This window comes from Kogia breviceps, chromosome 1, assembly GCF_026419965.1.
Source record: "Kogia breviceps isolate mKogBre1 chromosome 1, mKogBre1 haplotype 1, whole genome shotgun sequence".
Taxonomy (NCBI): domain Eukaryota; kingdom Metazoa; phylum Chordata; class Mammalia; order Artiodactyla; family Physeteridae; genus Kogia; species Kogia breviceps.
This window is the reverse complement of record NC_081310.1, coordinates 87,876,976-87,891,983: the sequence shown is the minus strand read 5'-3', so window position 1 is coordinate 87,891,983 and position 15,008 is coordinate 87,876,976. Positions and strand designations below refer to the sequence as shown.

The following is a 15,008-nucleotide window of genomic DNA, read 5'->3' as shown; positions in this document are numbered from 1 at the left end:
GAGGAGGTGAGGAAGTAAAATAAAAAGGCCATAAGTCTTGCAAATATGTCCTGGAATGGCCAGCCTTGGAGAGGGGACATGCTAATTTCTTCTTTCTTGCAGCTGTTCACAGGTGGACATGGTCAGGATGCTTCCCTGAACAAAGGCACTTTGGTTTAACATTCAGGCAGAGGGGCAGGGTTCCCAGAGGCAGGCCATTATGTACACACCGTGTCCTTTTAGTGAACAAAAGCAACAGGAAGCAAAGGTTAAAGTAAACAAACAGATCCAACATGGAGTCAGGATTAACTCTTGCCTGTTATATGTACATACAATGAAAAACTACTCAGCCTTGGGCTTCCCTGGTGGCGCAGTGGTTGAGAATCTGCCTGTCGATGCAGGGGACACAGGTTCGTGCCCCGGTCTGGGAAGATCCCACATGCCGCGGAGCGGCTGGGCCCGTGAGCCATGGCCGCTGAGCCTGTGCATCTGGAGCCTGTGCTCCGCAGCAGGAGAGGCCACAACAGTGAGAGGCCCGCGTATCAAAAAAAAAAAAAAAAATTAAAAAAAAAACTACTCAGCCTTAAAAAGGGAAGGAAATTCTGCAACATGTGACAACATGGATGAACCATGGGGACAATTATGTTGTGACGTAGGCCAGTTACAGGAAAACAAACCATGCATCATTCCACTTACATGAGCTATCTAAAATAGTCAAATTCATAGAATCAGAGTGGACCTGTGGTTGCCAGGAGGAGGAAATGAGGGGTTACTAGTCAACTGGTGTAAAGTTTCAGTTAAGCAAGATTAAGTTAAGCTTTAGAGCGCTGTTGTATAACATTGTATCTATAGTCAATGATAATATATTGTATAATGAAAAATTTTTTCAGAAGATAGATATCATGCTAAGTGTTCTTTCTACAATAAAAAAAGAAAGGAAGGGAGGAAGGAGTGTAGGAGGAAATAAGGGACAGGAGGAAGGAAGAAAAGAAAGAAAACATGATGAACACACCAGACTCTTTTCAGCCCTGTGATACTACAGTCTAAGGAGAGAAAGGAACATCATACAATCACATTAATGCATAGAGAAAAACAAAATTTGGTACTGTCATTGGAGGGGGGAAGAATAGAATGCCATCTGGTTGAAGAAGAGGACTTCTTTCCATTATAGCCTCAGGATAGCCTCCACAGAGAAGGGAAACTTGCTCAGAGGTTTCTGTTTCTAATACAAAGATGTCTTTGAAAGGTCATAACTTTCTATCCTGGTAGTTAGATTGCTGAGAATGGTCTGTCTCTATGTCTCGAGCATGCATTCCCAACAGAGGTGATATCACCCTCAAAGCAGCAAAAATTCGTCCTTGTGGAGGTGAAAAAAAATCTTACTTTTTATGTATATATATATACATACTGCATATCTGTGTTATTAATGTTTCATAGAGGAGGGGGGGTGGCTAGAAAAAAAAATCTGAAAAGACCCCTTAGGGAAGTGCTAATGAAATAAATGTCAAGAAACCCTGGTCCAGAGTTTTTCATAGTTTCTCAAAAAATACTTATTTAATGCCTCCCTGCAAGAGAGAATTGGTAGAGGTACAAGGGATACAACAATGGGTAAGATAAGCATGGGCCCTTGAATGATAGCTGAGGAAAAGATGTAAAAACAAACAAGAAAATAGAGGAAATAATTACAAATAATGATAAATGCTATGAAAAAAGGCATACAGGGGCTTGAAACAGAAAATAATCAGGTGAGACCTCTTTGATTTCAAGGCCAGGGAAGGCCTCTCTGATAAGGGCTCTGGCTTTAAAAACAGAGGTTCTGTAGTATGGGCCCTAACAGTTGTTCTTTCTTTCATAATGCAAGTGCCTGACTTAAGCTTTGATTGCTGAGGCATCCACTTCAAAGAGCTACTTTGAATAAACACATCGCCATCCACTAGATAAGAGGCAGCACCAAAGCCCACCCCACCGCCCTCCTTTGCCCCCCAGACTCCTTTGTTTTAGAGATATTGGTTGATTTTGATAACTGACCATTTGGGCCTCTTGTTTTTTTCTCTTCCTGTGCTTTAACTTCTGGTTTTTATATTTTAAATTCACCAATAAAGAGTGAGCCCTCAAAACACTAAGCCCCACCCTCCACGCCAATAAAAGCAGAACCCCAGCCCATGACCTCACAGTGTAGCCCCAAGGTGTGCCATGTGCTTTCCAGGACCTGTGAGTAATAAACTCTTTTCTTTTCCGCCAAAGTTTCTTTGTGGTTATTGCTGTGGGTGTCTTGCAATCATAATAAGAATCACAATGGCCTGCCGGGGCTCAGCACTGGTTATAGGCTGAGATGGGGCACAAAACAGTTTCCTACCTAATGCTTGTTCTTTTATTTCCTAATTTGCACAGATCTGGGAGGAATTTAGGGGCAGCTCCTTTTGTAGTTGGTGAATTTTTAATTCACCAGTTTATGTAATGTCAAAAGGCTTTCATGTTTGCCTTGACCCTTTGACTTTTTGTGACTTACACCATAAAACACAGCAGGACACCACAGTCACAAGGTATGTCTATATTAGGAGCCTTATGCAGAACCAGATGTTGTATGAATTTAAGGTAATGTTAGGTTTTTTCCATTTGAAAAATGAAAAAAAGTTATTTCAATACTAACAAATCTATAGCGTGGCATTTCAGAGAACCCAGCACAGCCTTGGAGACATTTCTCCAGAGAGAGTTGAGCTGCTGGAAGATAACTGTAAATGTTTAAAATTGCACAACTTCTGGGGTTGAAATACAAACAACATTTAGGAATGTAGTTGTGTTAATTTTTCAGAGCGCAAGGCAAGATATGATTCTTTTACTTCCCCTTTTCTAACTCTTGCAGATCTCATCTGAGTACCTCCCTTCTGTCCTCTTCCGTGGATGAGAAATAAGCCTGGCTTGTGGTGAGACAGACTTTACCTGCCTCCAGCCAGGCCAGGTCCCCATGGTTCTGTGGCTGCTACTGCTGATTCTGGGTGAGTAGACGGGTTGGATGGGACAGGGTCCTCAATTTCTAATGTCAACCAGGGAAGACCAAGGAGCTTCTGTGTCTGCTTCCACTTGGGGTTCAGAGACAGATAGCAAGTGTCAAACGAAAGAAAAATGTACAACGTAAAAGTTGAGAATTAAGTTTTATTAAGAAACTTACTGAGGACTATCGCTCAGAAGACAGCCTCTCAGATAGCTCTGGGGAACTGCTCCAAGAGGTAAGGAGGGAGCCAGGATATATACAAACTTTTTGCTAGAAAAACATGTAGTCAAGCATCGAAAGATTACTGCTAATCACAAAGAAGAGAAAACTCAACTTAATGATTTTAGTACTTTTCTCTGTATGGGAAGATGCAAGAATCTGGGGTCATTTAAAAATTTCCCTTAGATATACATCTTAACTATCTAAGGACCAGTATATCCAAAACACCGAACCTTTCTTGTTTTTCTCCATCCTGAATTCCCCTTGGAGCTCACTGTTGGCAGGCAACTGCAGTGGCTAATGGCTTGATCCTTATAGAACTGGAATGGCAGGCAACATTTTTTTCTTTACAGTGCCCTTCATTGGTCATAAATTCGACCAAGGTTTGGGAGGCATTTCATGACCTATTTGTCCCGTGGTGCTAAGAACACTTATTCCTAAGTAAGGCAAAGATCTCAGTGATAGGCCATTCATGTGCTATATCTGGATTAGGCCCTGTTAATAACCTAAAGTTCTCTGGATCACCTGTCTTACTAGTCTATTATGATCCAGGAAATGTTTTTCCCTTGTTACTTCTTCCCATATCTAGAGTGGCACTATTACAATTATTCTGTATAGAGTTATATATGTGATCATTGCCTCAAGAGTTTAGCCATCATTAATTTTGTTGGAGGCCTGGTTACACATCAGGTAATTTAAGAGACAACAATATTACAAAATAGACAGAATATAAGTAATATAGCTCAGAGTGGAGCAGAGAGAGACACAAAGCACAGTTTGAAAACAACAAAGAGAGAACAGATTAAAATGATGATGAGTATAACTAGTTGTAATCTGGATTGCAATAAGCCATAAAGTCCAGAGGGGAGACAGCTGGAAAAGCCAAATTCTGGAGGGATCAGGTAGAGAGAAAAAGATAAATATTTCATCTTTGTTTACAAAGGTATACTTTATCAATTTTTTGTAGGTCATAGTGTAAGAGGAAAGGTTTTCTGGAAAATAAAGATTAAAAGTCAGTAATATTTCAGGAAAAAGTTATAAAATACAAATTGTGTTTATTAGTTCATTCAGTCTCATGTAATTGATTCCTACTGACCTGGGTGAAGTCATCGGGTTTTCCATTAGAGTTTTGTAATTTCTTACCCAGTTCAGTGGTATGATCTAGAAGTCATCAGAGACCTTATTTGTCAAAAAGTCCTTTCTGTGAATCTTCCTGAAGATCTTGATTTTGTAAAAGCATCATAGTAAAACAATTACTGTCTATAAAAGACAAAAGATTTTAAATGGCATGGATAAATATCTGATTACAATGTAACTGACAAAGAATATACAATATTCTGTGACATACAACATTTTAAGGTAATAATTAGAATTATGACTAATAACACTATACCAGGACATATTGGATTTTTAGGAATTTCATATAATTTTTAGGAGCTCTATATTAATGACATATATCCATATAATATAGCCTAAGAAAGTTTATCGCAACTTATTTGACAATATTTCCCATGTAATTTAACATACTCAACAAACCTTATTAGTTTAAGATCTCTCTTTGGGATGTTTCCGTGGCCCTTTGAAGCATCACAAAGTTAGCTAGAAATCAAGAGAATTCATTTGGAATTTGACTTGGGAAGTTTGTCAAAGATATCAAAAGGTTTTTAAAACACCTGGTCAAATAGGATCATAGGTCAGTGTGAAACAATACTTATTCACTCAACCAACGTGACAATAAAAGATTTTAAAGGCAAATACAGAAAGCTACAACAAATTACTTAAAAGGTAAAGAAACTTTACAATCTTATCAAAAGCAGATCAATGTTCCAAGAAAACTTTGTTCTCTGAACTTGGAGAGAAAACCAAATTCTAGTTTTGTACCAGCTTACTTTTAATATTTAAATTTATTTACTTAATTAAATTTTATTTTAATTTTAGCCAGTCCTGACCATGCACAAAACTCTTTTCTCAGGGTTCCTTTCTGCCAAACCTTCTGTAACTTTATTTTTTACTTTCAGATTTAGTCCTGTGCTTTTTCTTCCTTTTTTTCTCTCCAGAACAAAATGACTCTCTTTTCCCATAACAAAATGTCCATTCTTTATGTCCTTTTCCTTTCATGCAAAGTTGTTGCCCTTATTAATTTTAGTAGTTTTAATTATATATATTAATTAGAATTCTTAATGTTTAGGTACTGTAATTTCTAGTAAAAGCTAAGAAGTAAGCAACGATGCACTGTCTTTTACATTAGCATTCTGTAGATTGGCAAACTTACAAATATTATTTATGATTTCTAAAAATACTTGCTTTTTTATAGACTATTTTTTAGTGTGGCATCAAACATTTTTATTAATAGTCCTAAATATCTTTAGTTTCTCCACAAAATGAAGCCTATATTCAGTAATTAATATTTCAGTATCTTATTTTATTTGGAAATGGTATAGGTATTTAATAAATTTCCATCATTTAAGTTTACTTAGCAAAATTCTAAAGTTTCAAGTTACCAAAAATCTAGTGAACTTATTTTTAAGTAGATATACCACAAAACATAATTATTCTTCAAGAGTTCACCTAAAAGCTCTTACTCCATTTATATCTATTTAATGCATTTGTTTTCAACAATTATGTTTAGATTACCCATGAAAACTTTGAGACATGACACCAAGTCAGCCACCATCCCAAGCTATTTTTCTCACTGATAAATTTTATAATAGAGATAACATGACCTTATTTGACTTTTAGTAAACCTAAGTGTAATAAAAGTAAGACATATCTGTATTAATTAAACCAACAAACTTGAACTTTAATATTGAATATTAATTTAATATTGAATATTTCCCAGATCATGTGAACATGAAATTCATTTGGGTTAGTTTCTACTACATTTAAACATATTTAATTTATAAATGCCTACTTTTAAGTCAATTAAATTGAGCTCTTCTATAAATTTAATTTTGATAATACTATCTGAAGGTAAAGATGTATCATATGTATAATGTACACACAGATGTATAAACAGACATAACTAGAGATCTCATAACTTCATTTTAAATCTGAGTCATGAATCAGGTATTACAATATAAACTTACTAATTTATAAATGACAGTTGGTGTAAGTTAAATTTATTCACTCAGATAATTAAGGCTTTTTACTATTTGCAGAAAAGACTTTGAGATTTGTATCTGTCCTTGATAAATCCTTAAGGAGGCCGTTAATTCGATTTTGGGTGAGGGAGTCTTTCAAGCAGTTTGAGTTTGTTTTTGTTTTGTTTAGTTTTTATTTATTTATTTTTTTAGATAAGTAAGAAGTGGATTTATTTTTTTATTTTTAATTTTTTGATTAATTTTTATTGGAGTATAGTTGCTTTACAACATTGTTAGTTTCTCTTGTACAGCAAAGTGAATCAGCTATACACATACATATATCCCCTCTTTTTTGGATTTCCTTCCCATTTAGGTCACCACAGTGCATTAAGTAGAGTCCCTGTGCTATACAGTATGTTCTCATTAGTTGTCTATTTTTTTTAACATCTTTATTGGAGTATAACTGTTTTACAATGGTGTGTTAGTTTCTGCTTTACAACAAAGTGAATCAGTTATACATATACATATGTTCCCATAATAGCATCAGTAGTGTATATATGTCAATCCCAATCTCCCGATTCCTCCCACCCCCACCCCTTTTCCCCTTGGTATCCATACATTTGTTCTCTACGTCTCTATTTCTGCTTTGCAAATAGGATAATCTATACAATTTTTCTAGATCCCACATATATGCTTTAATATACGATATTTGTTTTTCTCTTTCTGACTTACTTCACTCTGTATGACACTCTCTAGGTCCATCCATGTCTCTACAAATGACCCGGTTTCATTCCTTTTCATGGCTGAGTTTATTTAGAGAGATGCACTTTCCATAGACAGAATGTGATTCCTCTCAAAAGGCGAAACGGCCCTGGGAGAAACACACTCCACAGAGAGAATGTGGGCCATCTCAGAAGGCAAGAGCACCAACAGTTTGAGTTTTATTAATAAAAGGCCTCTTTTTTCCTTTTTTCCCTCTTCAGCTTCAGATTCAACCTGATTGAGCTAATTAGGCTCAGTCTCAGGTCACTGTGGGCTGTATTTACATTTCTGATTTGTAGATTGGCAATACAGAGACAGTTGCTTTTAATTCCCCAAAGAACTGGTCTGCTGCCTAAATGATATTAAAAGATTGATTTGCCCAATTACATTTTATTTCATTTGCTTTTTTAATATCAGCAAGAAGATTTTCCACTAAACTGGAAATCAAGAATTCTACGTTCTAGAACTTTGGGATTCAATTTATCATGCCCTCAAAAATTTATGCACAAGGTATTCTACAAAGACCCTCTTTGTGCGTGCACAAATTAAACAAAGCAATTTACCCTAGGGGCAAAAAATATTTATTATTGCTTTTATTAGTCCCTGAATGTTGGGGCCCACTTTTTACTTTATACTGTGTGGGCACAGGTAACTCTGTTGTTTTCTTTTTTGTATTTAATCATCTTTTAATTAATTAATTATTTTGGTTGCACTGAGTCTTAGTTGCAGCTTGCCAGCTCCTTAGTTGTGGCATGCAAACTCTTAGTGGCAGCATGCATGTGGGATCTAGTTCCCTGACCAGGGATCGAACCCATGTCTCCTGCATTGGAAGACAGATTCTTAACCACTGTGCCACATGGGAAGTCTCTATTGGTTTCTTTTAGTATGTTTAATTAGTACTGCCTAAGGGGCAGATTTATATGCCCTGTCTTATAATACCAGTCAGGGGAAGTAGTCCTCATAGAGACGTAATGTCTATCCCACAGTATAATTAGACAAAATAGATGTAACCATCTTATATAAAGCCCATTCAAATACACCAGTTTTTACAAGATTTTATTTCAAATTTATGATTCTTATACCTTTAACTTAAGCCTCCATTAGGACCCCATCAACAAGTCTTGGTCTTACAAGGAGTCCAGAAACTTTCCTTTTTATCCCTTGGCCATTTTATCCATTTTTATATAAAAAAGCTTTGGAGTCCCCAGTGAGGGATCAAGCCAAGGGACACAGGCCCTTTTGTCAATCTTAATTTCATTAATTGATCTCTCTGTTGTCCCAAGCAAATGCTAGTCAGGTATCTCAGTGTAATTTTCTTCCAGACTTTAAATTTTGTTTCAAAACAGGGGTTAATAGAGTGCACTTTAAGGTTAGGGGTACAAATTGGCGGGTCTCTTTGGTCTATCCAACCCCAAGTAGTGTATCAAAACTTTTGTTTTAATCCCATCAAAATCCATTTTTCCATTCTGTTGGGGTAAGTCCCTTTAAAATTTTCACCTCGTTGGGAAGAAGTCTCTTGACTTTCCTCTCAGTTTCTTCTTATTCCCCTGTTAATCAACCTAATTAACATTAATTAAGCTACTGTTTTTATTAGCATCTGCAAGAACCATTGAAGGGAAGCTGAGACCACAAATAAGGCTTCCTAAAGCAGTTTTTATTTGTTAGGTTTAAACTAAGGGAGTTTTTAAGGTTACCTGTTTTACATATGTATGTATATATATATATATTTTGCATCTACCTTTTAATTTGGTATTTTCATAGGCACCAATAAAACAGCTGTTTAATATGAGAGCTCTTGGGCTTCCCTGGTGGCGCAGCGGTTGAGAGTCCGCCTGCCGATGCAGGGGACACGGGTTAGTGCCCCGGTCCGGGAGGATCCCACGTGCCGCGGAGCGGCTGGGCCCGTGGGCCATGGCTGCTGCACCTGCGCGTCCGGAGCCTGGGAGAGGCCACAGCAGTGAGAGGCCCGCGTACTGAAAAAAAAAAAAAAAAAAAAAAAACAGAGCTCTCTAAAAATTTAGCAATTTAGAAGCTTCTCCAATTTAAAGAATCCAATCTCTAGCCATTGTTGAATAGTATCTTAATAGTGACTAAACCATAAGACGCAAGAGACATCCCCACAAGAGAGTGCAAAGAATGCAGCCTTCTCAAAATACAGAAAGTTTACTCCCCATAATAGTCTAAGAAACTAAAGGTCTTTTTTGTGCAGGTAGACACAACAAAGGTTGAGATGACAAGGCCCCTTATGGGCTGGGACTCCTTATAACAAATTTTCCTGAGCGCTGGCACAGCCAGACAAAAAGACTGCTTGCAATCCCAGTCTATTCAGCTGGCTGCCAAATGTACACCATATGTGTACCTTCTGGATGGCAGAGACCAAGCTCTTGAAACACGGAATAAAATGCCTAAGAAGATCAGATATAACATTTACATCTCAAAAGCACAGGGAGAGAAATGCAAGTTCCTCCTAGAAGGGCTTTTGTTCCTTTAAGGTCAAAATTTTGAAAAGATGTTTTATCAAGTTGGCTTCTAATTTTTAGAATGTCAAAAGAACCCTACCTTGGCCATTTTAGGGCAAGATTTCCTTTAATTCCCAATTAAACAAGTATTCAATATTTGTAAGTATAAATTCCATATGGCTGGAGTGTTAGTTGGAGGCTGGCTTTCTGATGCCCTTCACTTTACCCAGTCCAGAGGCTCAGTGTCTTTCAACTGAGTAAATCCTTGTACCTTTTAACCAGTCTCCCTCAGTATCTTTAAACTGGGGTGGAGGTGATTTTGGAGAGGCAGAAGTGAGTGGTGGCATGAAGTGAGATCTTAATTCCCTGCCCAGGAATTGAACCTGGGTAGCCTGGATGAAAACCGGGAATCATAGCCACCAGACCCCCTGGCTCTTGCCCCCAGTGAAAAATGCATTTCTCACGGAGGTAAAAACTGTAAAAAGAGGTACAAAATTTATTATTAGAGTCATAGCACAACAAGTGGGAGAGCACACAGAGAAACAATTTGTTTAGCAAGGCAAAGATGCACGCCCTGAGAGAAAGGGTGTGGGCATCCTCCCTAAGGAGGAGGGAGGAGAGCAGTAAAGAGGCAGTTAAGTCATTTATATAGGGCAGTTCTTCCGGGTCTTTGTTTACTTTTGGCCAATTATCTGGCTTCTTTTTCCACACCTGACCCGCCCTAGGACCCTCCCAAACACGTGTGTGCAACTTTTTTCCAAGATGGATTTCAGCCCAAAGGCCTATGGGATGGCCTTAGCATCACATATTATGGGGTGGTGAGCCCTCCTTTATGACCCTCAAGGAGACTTTCTGCCCATGTTCAATGTCTCCCTTGCCCCAAGAAGGGGAAATATGTGACCTCTTGACCCTTTACTCAAACAAGGTTTAGCCCCTCTCTGTTCCATCCATGACTGTTATCTTAAGGTGGCCCCGAGCAAGGGCAGCCAGGGAGGGGAACACAGGACACTGGAACCCAGCAGATCCTTTCCTGTTATTCAGCTATACACACCCTGCATGTATACACATGCACACACACACACACACACACATACACACACACACACACACTTACTTGCACGCATGTACACAAGAACAGAACTAAACACAGAGTGGAGACTCCCAGCCCCGGTGGCATGTGGTTGGGCTTGTCAGATCATCCCTCAGCCTTTGAAGGTGTCCACAGGAGACAAAACCTGGCTATTTACCCTGTCTCTGTCATTGCGTCCATTTCGGAGAGCAAACAGGAGACTGATTTTCAATGTCTAACCTGGAGCCCATCTATCTCCTGTTCCAGGAAATGCAAACAGGAGTCTAGCTGTAAGTGTCCAGCCCTAAGCCCACATTTTCCTGCTTCATGAAATGTAAATGGGAGGCCAGTTGTAAATGTCTAACCTGGGCCCCATCTATCTCCTGCCTCAGGGGGAGGGGGGACAAATCCCTGTTATACACCACAAAATAGAACTAACTCAGGATCATCAACCAATAATTGGGAGATCCTACAAACAATAAATGCTGGAGAGGGTGTGGAGAAAAGGGAACCCTCTTGCACTGTTGGTGGGAATGTAAATTGATACAGCCACTATGGAGAACAGTATGGATGTTCCTTAAAAAACTGAAAATAAAACTACCATATGACCCAGCAATCCCACGACTGGGCATATACCCTGAGAAAACCATAATTCAAAAAGAGTCATGCACCAGAAATGTTAATTGCAGCTTTATTTACAATAACCAGGACATGGAAGCAACCTAAGTGTCCATCAACAGATGAATGGATAAAGAAGATGTGGCACATATATACAATGGAATATTACTCAGCCATAAAAAGGAACAAAACTGAGTTATTTGTAGTGAGGTGGATGGACCTAGAGACTGTCATACGGAGTGAAGTAAGTCAGAAAGAGAAAAACAAATACCATATGCTAACACATATATATGGAATCTAAAAAAAAGAAAGAAAAAAATAATGATCAGAAGAACCTAGGGGCAAGATGGGAATAAAGGCACAGACTTACTAGAGAATGGACTTGAGGATACGGGTAGGGGGAAGGGTAAGCTGGGACAAAGTGAGAGAGTGGCATGGACATATATACACTACCAAACGTAAAATAGATAGCTAGTGGGAAGCAGCCAAGTAGCAGAGGGAGATCAGCTCAGTGCTTTGTGACCACCTAGAGGGGTGGGATAGGGAGGGTGGGAGGGAGGGAGACGCAAGAGGGAAGAGATATGGGGACATATGTATATGTATAAGTGATTCACTTTGTTGTAAAGCAGAAACTAACACACCATTGTAAAGCAATTATACTCTAATAAAGATGTTAAAAAAAAAGAATATATGAAACATTATGCTGGGACTCTATAAAGCCATGGATAGTATATCATGATTATATGTTAAAGTAGCTGAAAGTCATTTGTAGTCTTAATATGCATGGATGATATAATAAAGGACATGAAGAACGGGTCTTAAAACAAAAAAAATAATAATAATAATTGGGAGATCCAAGAACCAGAAGAGACTCACCCAAATTTGTCTAAACTCGTGGAAGAGGCAAATGGGCACAAGAGGCCCCTGCTGGTACCAAGGTTCCTGATCCTCAGGCAAAGGAGTGAAGTCAGCTCTGGGTCCCTTTGTGGTCACCAAAACTATTGACTGAAAGAATACTGCATAATGTGAAATCTGAGTTAAGTTTTCTTTGGGGAAAGTATTGAAGACTATAGCCCAGAAGACAGCCTCTCAGATAGATCTGAGGAACTGCTCAGAAGAGGTAAGGGAGGAGCCAGGATATATACAAACTTTTTGCTGGAAAAACATGTAGTCAAGTATCAAAAGATTACTGCTAATCACAAAGAAGAGAAATCTCACCGATTTTAGTGCTTTTCTCTGTATGGGAAGATGCAAGAATCTGGGGTCATTTGAAACTTTCCCTTAGATATGCATCTTAACTATCTAAGTGCCAATACATCCAAAGCACAGAATGTTTCCTGTCTTTCTTCATCCTGAATTCCTCATAGTACACTGTGGGCAACTACAATGGCTAATAGCTTGATCATTGTAGAACTGGAATGGCAGGCAACACTTTTTTTCTTTACACAAGAGATGAAGAATGAGCAGAACTGGGTCCCAGAAAAACCAAAGCCAACAGAGCAAACCAAGTATATTACCCTTGATTCTTCAACCATTTCTTTTTCATCTCATAGGAAGCTTGGATGTTTCTTTCCACCAAACCCCTTCTAAATCCCTCACATAAACAATTATTTTCAAAATTCAAGTGAGTAAGGGAAGATCTACTGAGAAATATGACCCCCCTTCCTGAGACTTTAAGCCAGTATTTAACCAGAGATTGAAAAAGTAGGAGGAACAGTACCCAGGTAATGAGGGGAGGAGAAACCATTTCTCCAAGCCCTTTTCTGTCTCTACATGGCTGAGTTCAGGCTAGGGAAGAGAGGGAGGAATGAACTATGAAGCTGCTAAGTATTAAATAGCAAAGAGAAGAGTCAGGATTGTGGGTACAAGTCATTCATGTTTATACAATAAGTTATAGGCTATTCTTTTCTGTCTCTTTGGGGACTATGGGTATCATAGAATGGGGGCAAAGAAATGAGAAGGAAAAACTGAGAAAGTGGTTGTGGCTGGGTTGTTGGAACATTTTTCAGATAGTCTAAGTGAAAAGGTTTGAAAAACATTGCTCTGTGCTAACCTTTAAATCTTGGCTCCCTCACAGCTCCTGGAAGAGATCAATCAGGTCAGTTTTCCCTTTTCTCTGTTCCTCCTGGTCTCTGCACATTGGTCCTCCCAGCCAGCACTGCCTGTACCCATAAATGAGGACTGTGGTGATGTGCCAACATCAGTGGTATTGCTACTCTGAGGTCACACCTGTTGCATTAGTGGGTGAGCAGACCCTCCTCTGACTTCTTCAGTCTTCAGTTCCTTCCCTATTACCAAATGCCACAGTGTAGAGGGGAAGGAAATATTTGCAGAAGGAAAGGCAGAGGCAGGAGGCTGATATTGAGAGAAACTCGGATCTGATCTCCTCTATTCCCTAAGACCCCTCCCTCTGTATGTCCAAGCTGGTGCCACTATCAAAGAACATAGAAATATCTCCTATTCATAGCGGAAAATGCTAGAGCCAAATCTTTATACATCTCCAAAAGAAGCTCATGTCACTGCTCTGGTCCCATTTGTTAGCTGCAATTATATATACAAATATGGTTATGCAAGCAGTCCATGCCCTTTTGTTCCATTTTTTTGGTATCCTGTATCAATTACTGATTATGCTCACCTTAGGCGGAGAGTAGAAAAATGTTGCCTTCCCCATAGACTCTCAAATTAAGCAAAGTTTAAAAGAATTGTAAGTGAAACAAATCTTGTTCATTAAATATTAATAACCAAGTAGGTACTGGTTTTTCAGAGTCTAGAAACTGCTTCTGAGGTATATACATCCCAGGCTGACTTTTACCTTGACAGGAATGTATAGGACAAGAGCATTTCAGAATCAGCCCACCTTCAGAGGCCCTCACAGTGTTTACCAAACTACGAATCATGTCTCCTGAACTTTTCTGAGCCCATACCAGGAACCTGAGACCTATCCCCCATGACACCTACCTGCCCACTGCTACTAGGCAAAAAATGACAAAGAACAGATTATTTCCCAGGCACTTCCCCAAGTTGTGTCTGCTCCATTTCCAACCCTGGTCCTAATAGGAATTAGCCCAGAAAAACTCCTAGTTGCAGCTGGGCCCTTCCTTATGCTCCACCCACCTCTCATTCACCTTTATCTGCCTTCATCTTTCCATTTCCTATTCAGGAGTAACTCCAAAAGCTTTTCTTCTCCTCAATCCTCCATGGTCCACAAACTTCAAAAACGACAGAGTGACTCTCACATGCAGGGATTCCCTTTCTCCAGCCCAAGGAGACATATCTTGGTATCATAATGATCATTTGTTGGATAATAAATCTGAAGAGCTCCAAATACACGAGACTGGATATTACAAATGCAAGACTCGAAGATCTTCTCCCAGTGACCCTGTACATATGGATTTTTTATCTGGTGAGGAAAGAAAGGAGGGAGTCTGAAATTAAACCACTGGGCAGCATGTCTAAGGGCTAGGCTAATGCAGGGAGCCTAGGCAGGGCTGTAAACAGCCATGAGGATATTTGATGTATTGACCCCAGTGGGGAAATTAAGGAGATGGGGCAGCAACAGGATGCTGCCTTGTCCATCCTCTCCATCCAGAGAAGTATTGGTCAGTCAGAAGTCACCAGGAAAAAGGGACTTGGGTCTGAAGAAAGGTATGGTATAAAACTTCTCTTTTAACAATATGTATGGGGATTTCTTAAGGATATTTTCTGGAAATTAGTTCATTATCCTAGGACAAGGGAGAACTGGGTTTGGGGATCATGTGGAAATGTTGATGGAGGACATTTGCAGGTATGTGTAGGATTGCAACTCTTTCTTCATGGGAAGAAATGAGAGT

At 39.1% G+C, this 15,008-nt stretch overlaps 1 protein-coding gene across 1 annotated transcript in view; it reads left to right on the top strand.

Annotated features, from left to right (window-relative positions):
• The first annotated feature begins 2,160 nt into the window (after window positions 1-2,160).
• LOC131760032 (Fc receptor-like protein 3) overlaps window positions 2,161-15,008 on the top strand; it is a 33,715-nt gene continuing 20,867 nt past the window's right edge. The window contains exons 1-4 of the mRNA XM_067039145.1: window positions 2,161-2,190; window positions 2,843-2,975; window positions 13,256-13,276; window positions 14,339-14,581. Coding sequence (XP_066895246.1) covers window positions 2,945-2,975; window positions 13,256-13,276; window positions 14,339-14,581 — 295 coding nt within the window. The 5' untranslated portion in view covers window positions 2,161-2,190; window positions 2,843-2,944. The remainder of the gene's footprint in view (window positions 2,191-2,842; window positions 2,976-13,255; window positions 13,277-14,338; window positions 14,582-15,008) is intronic.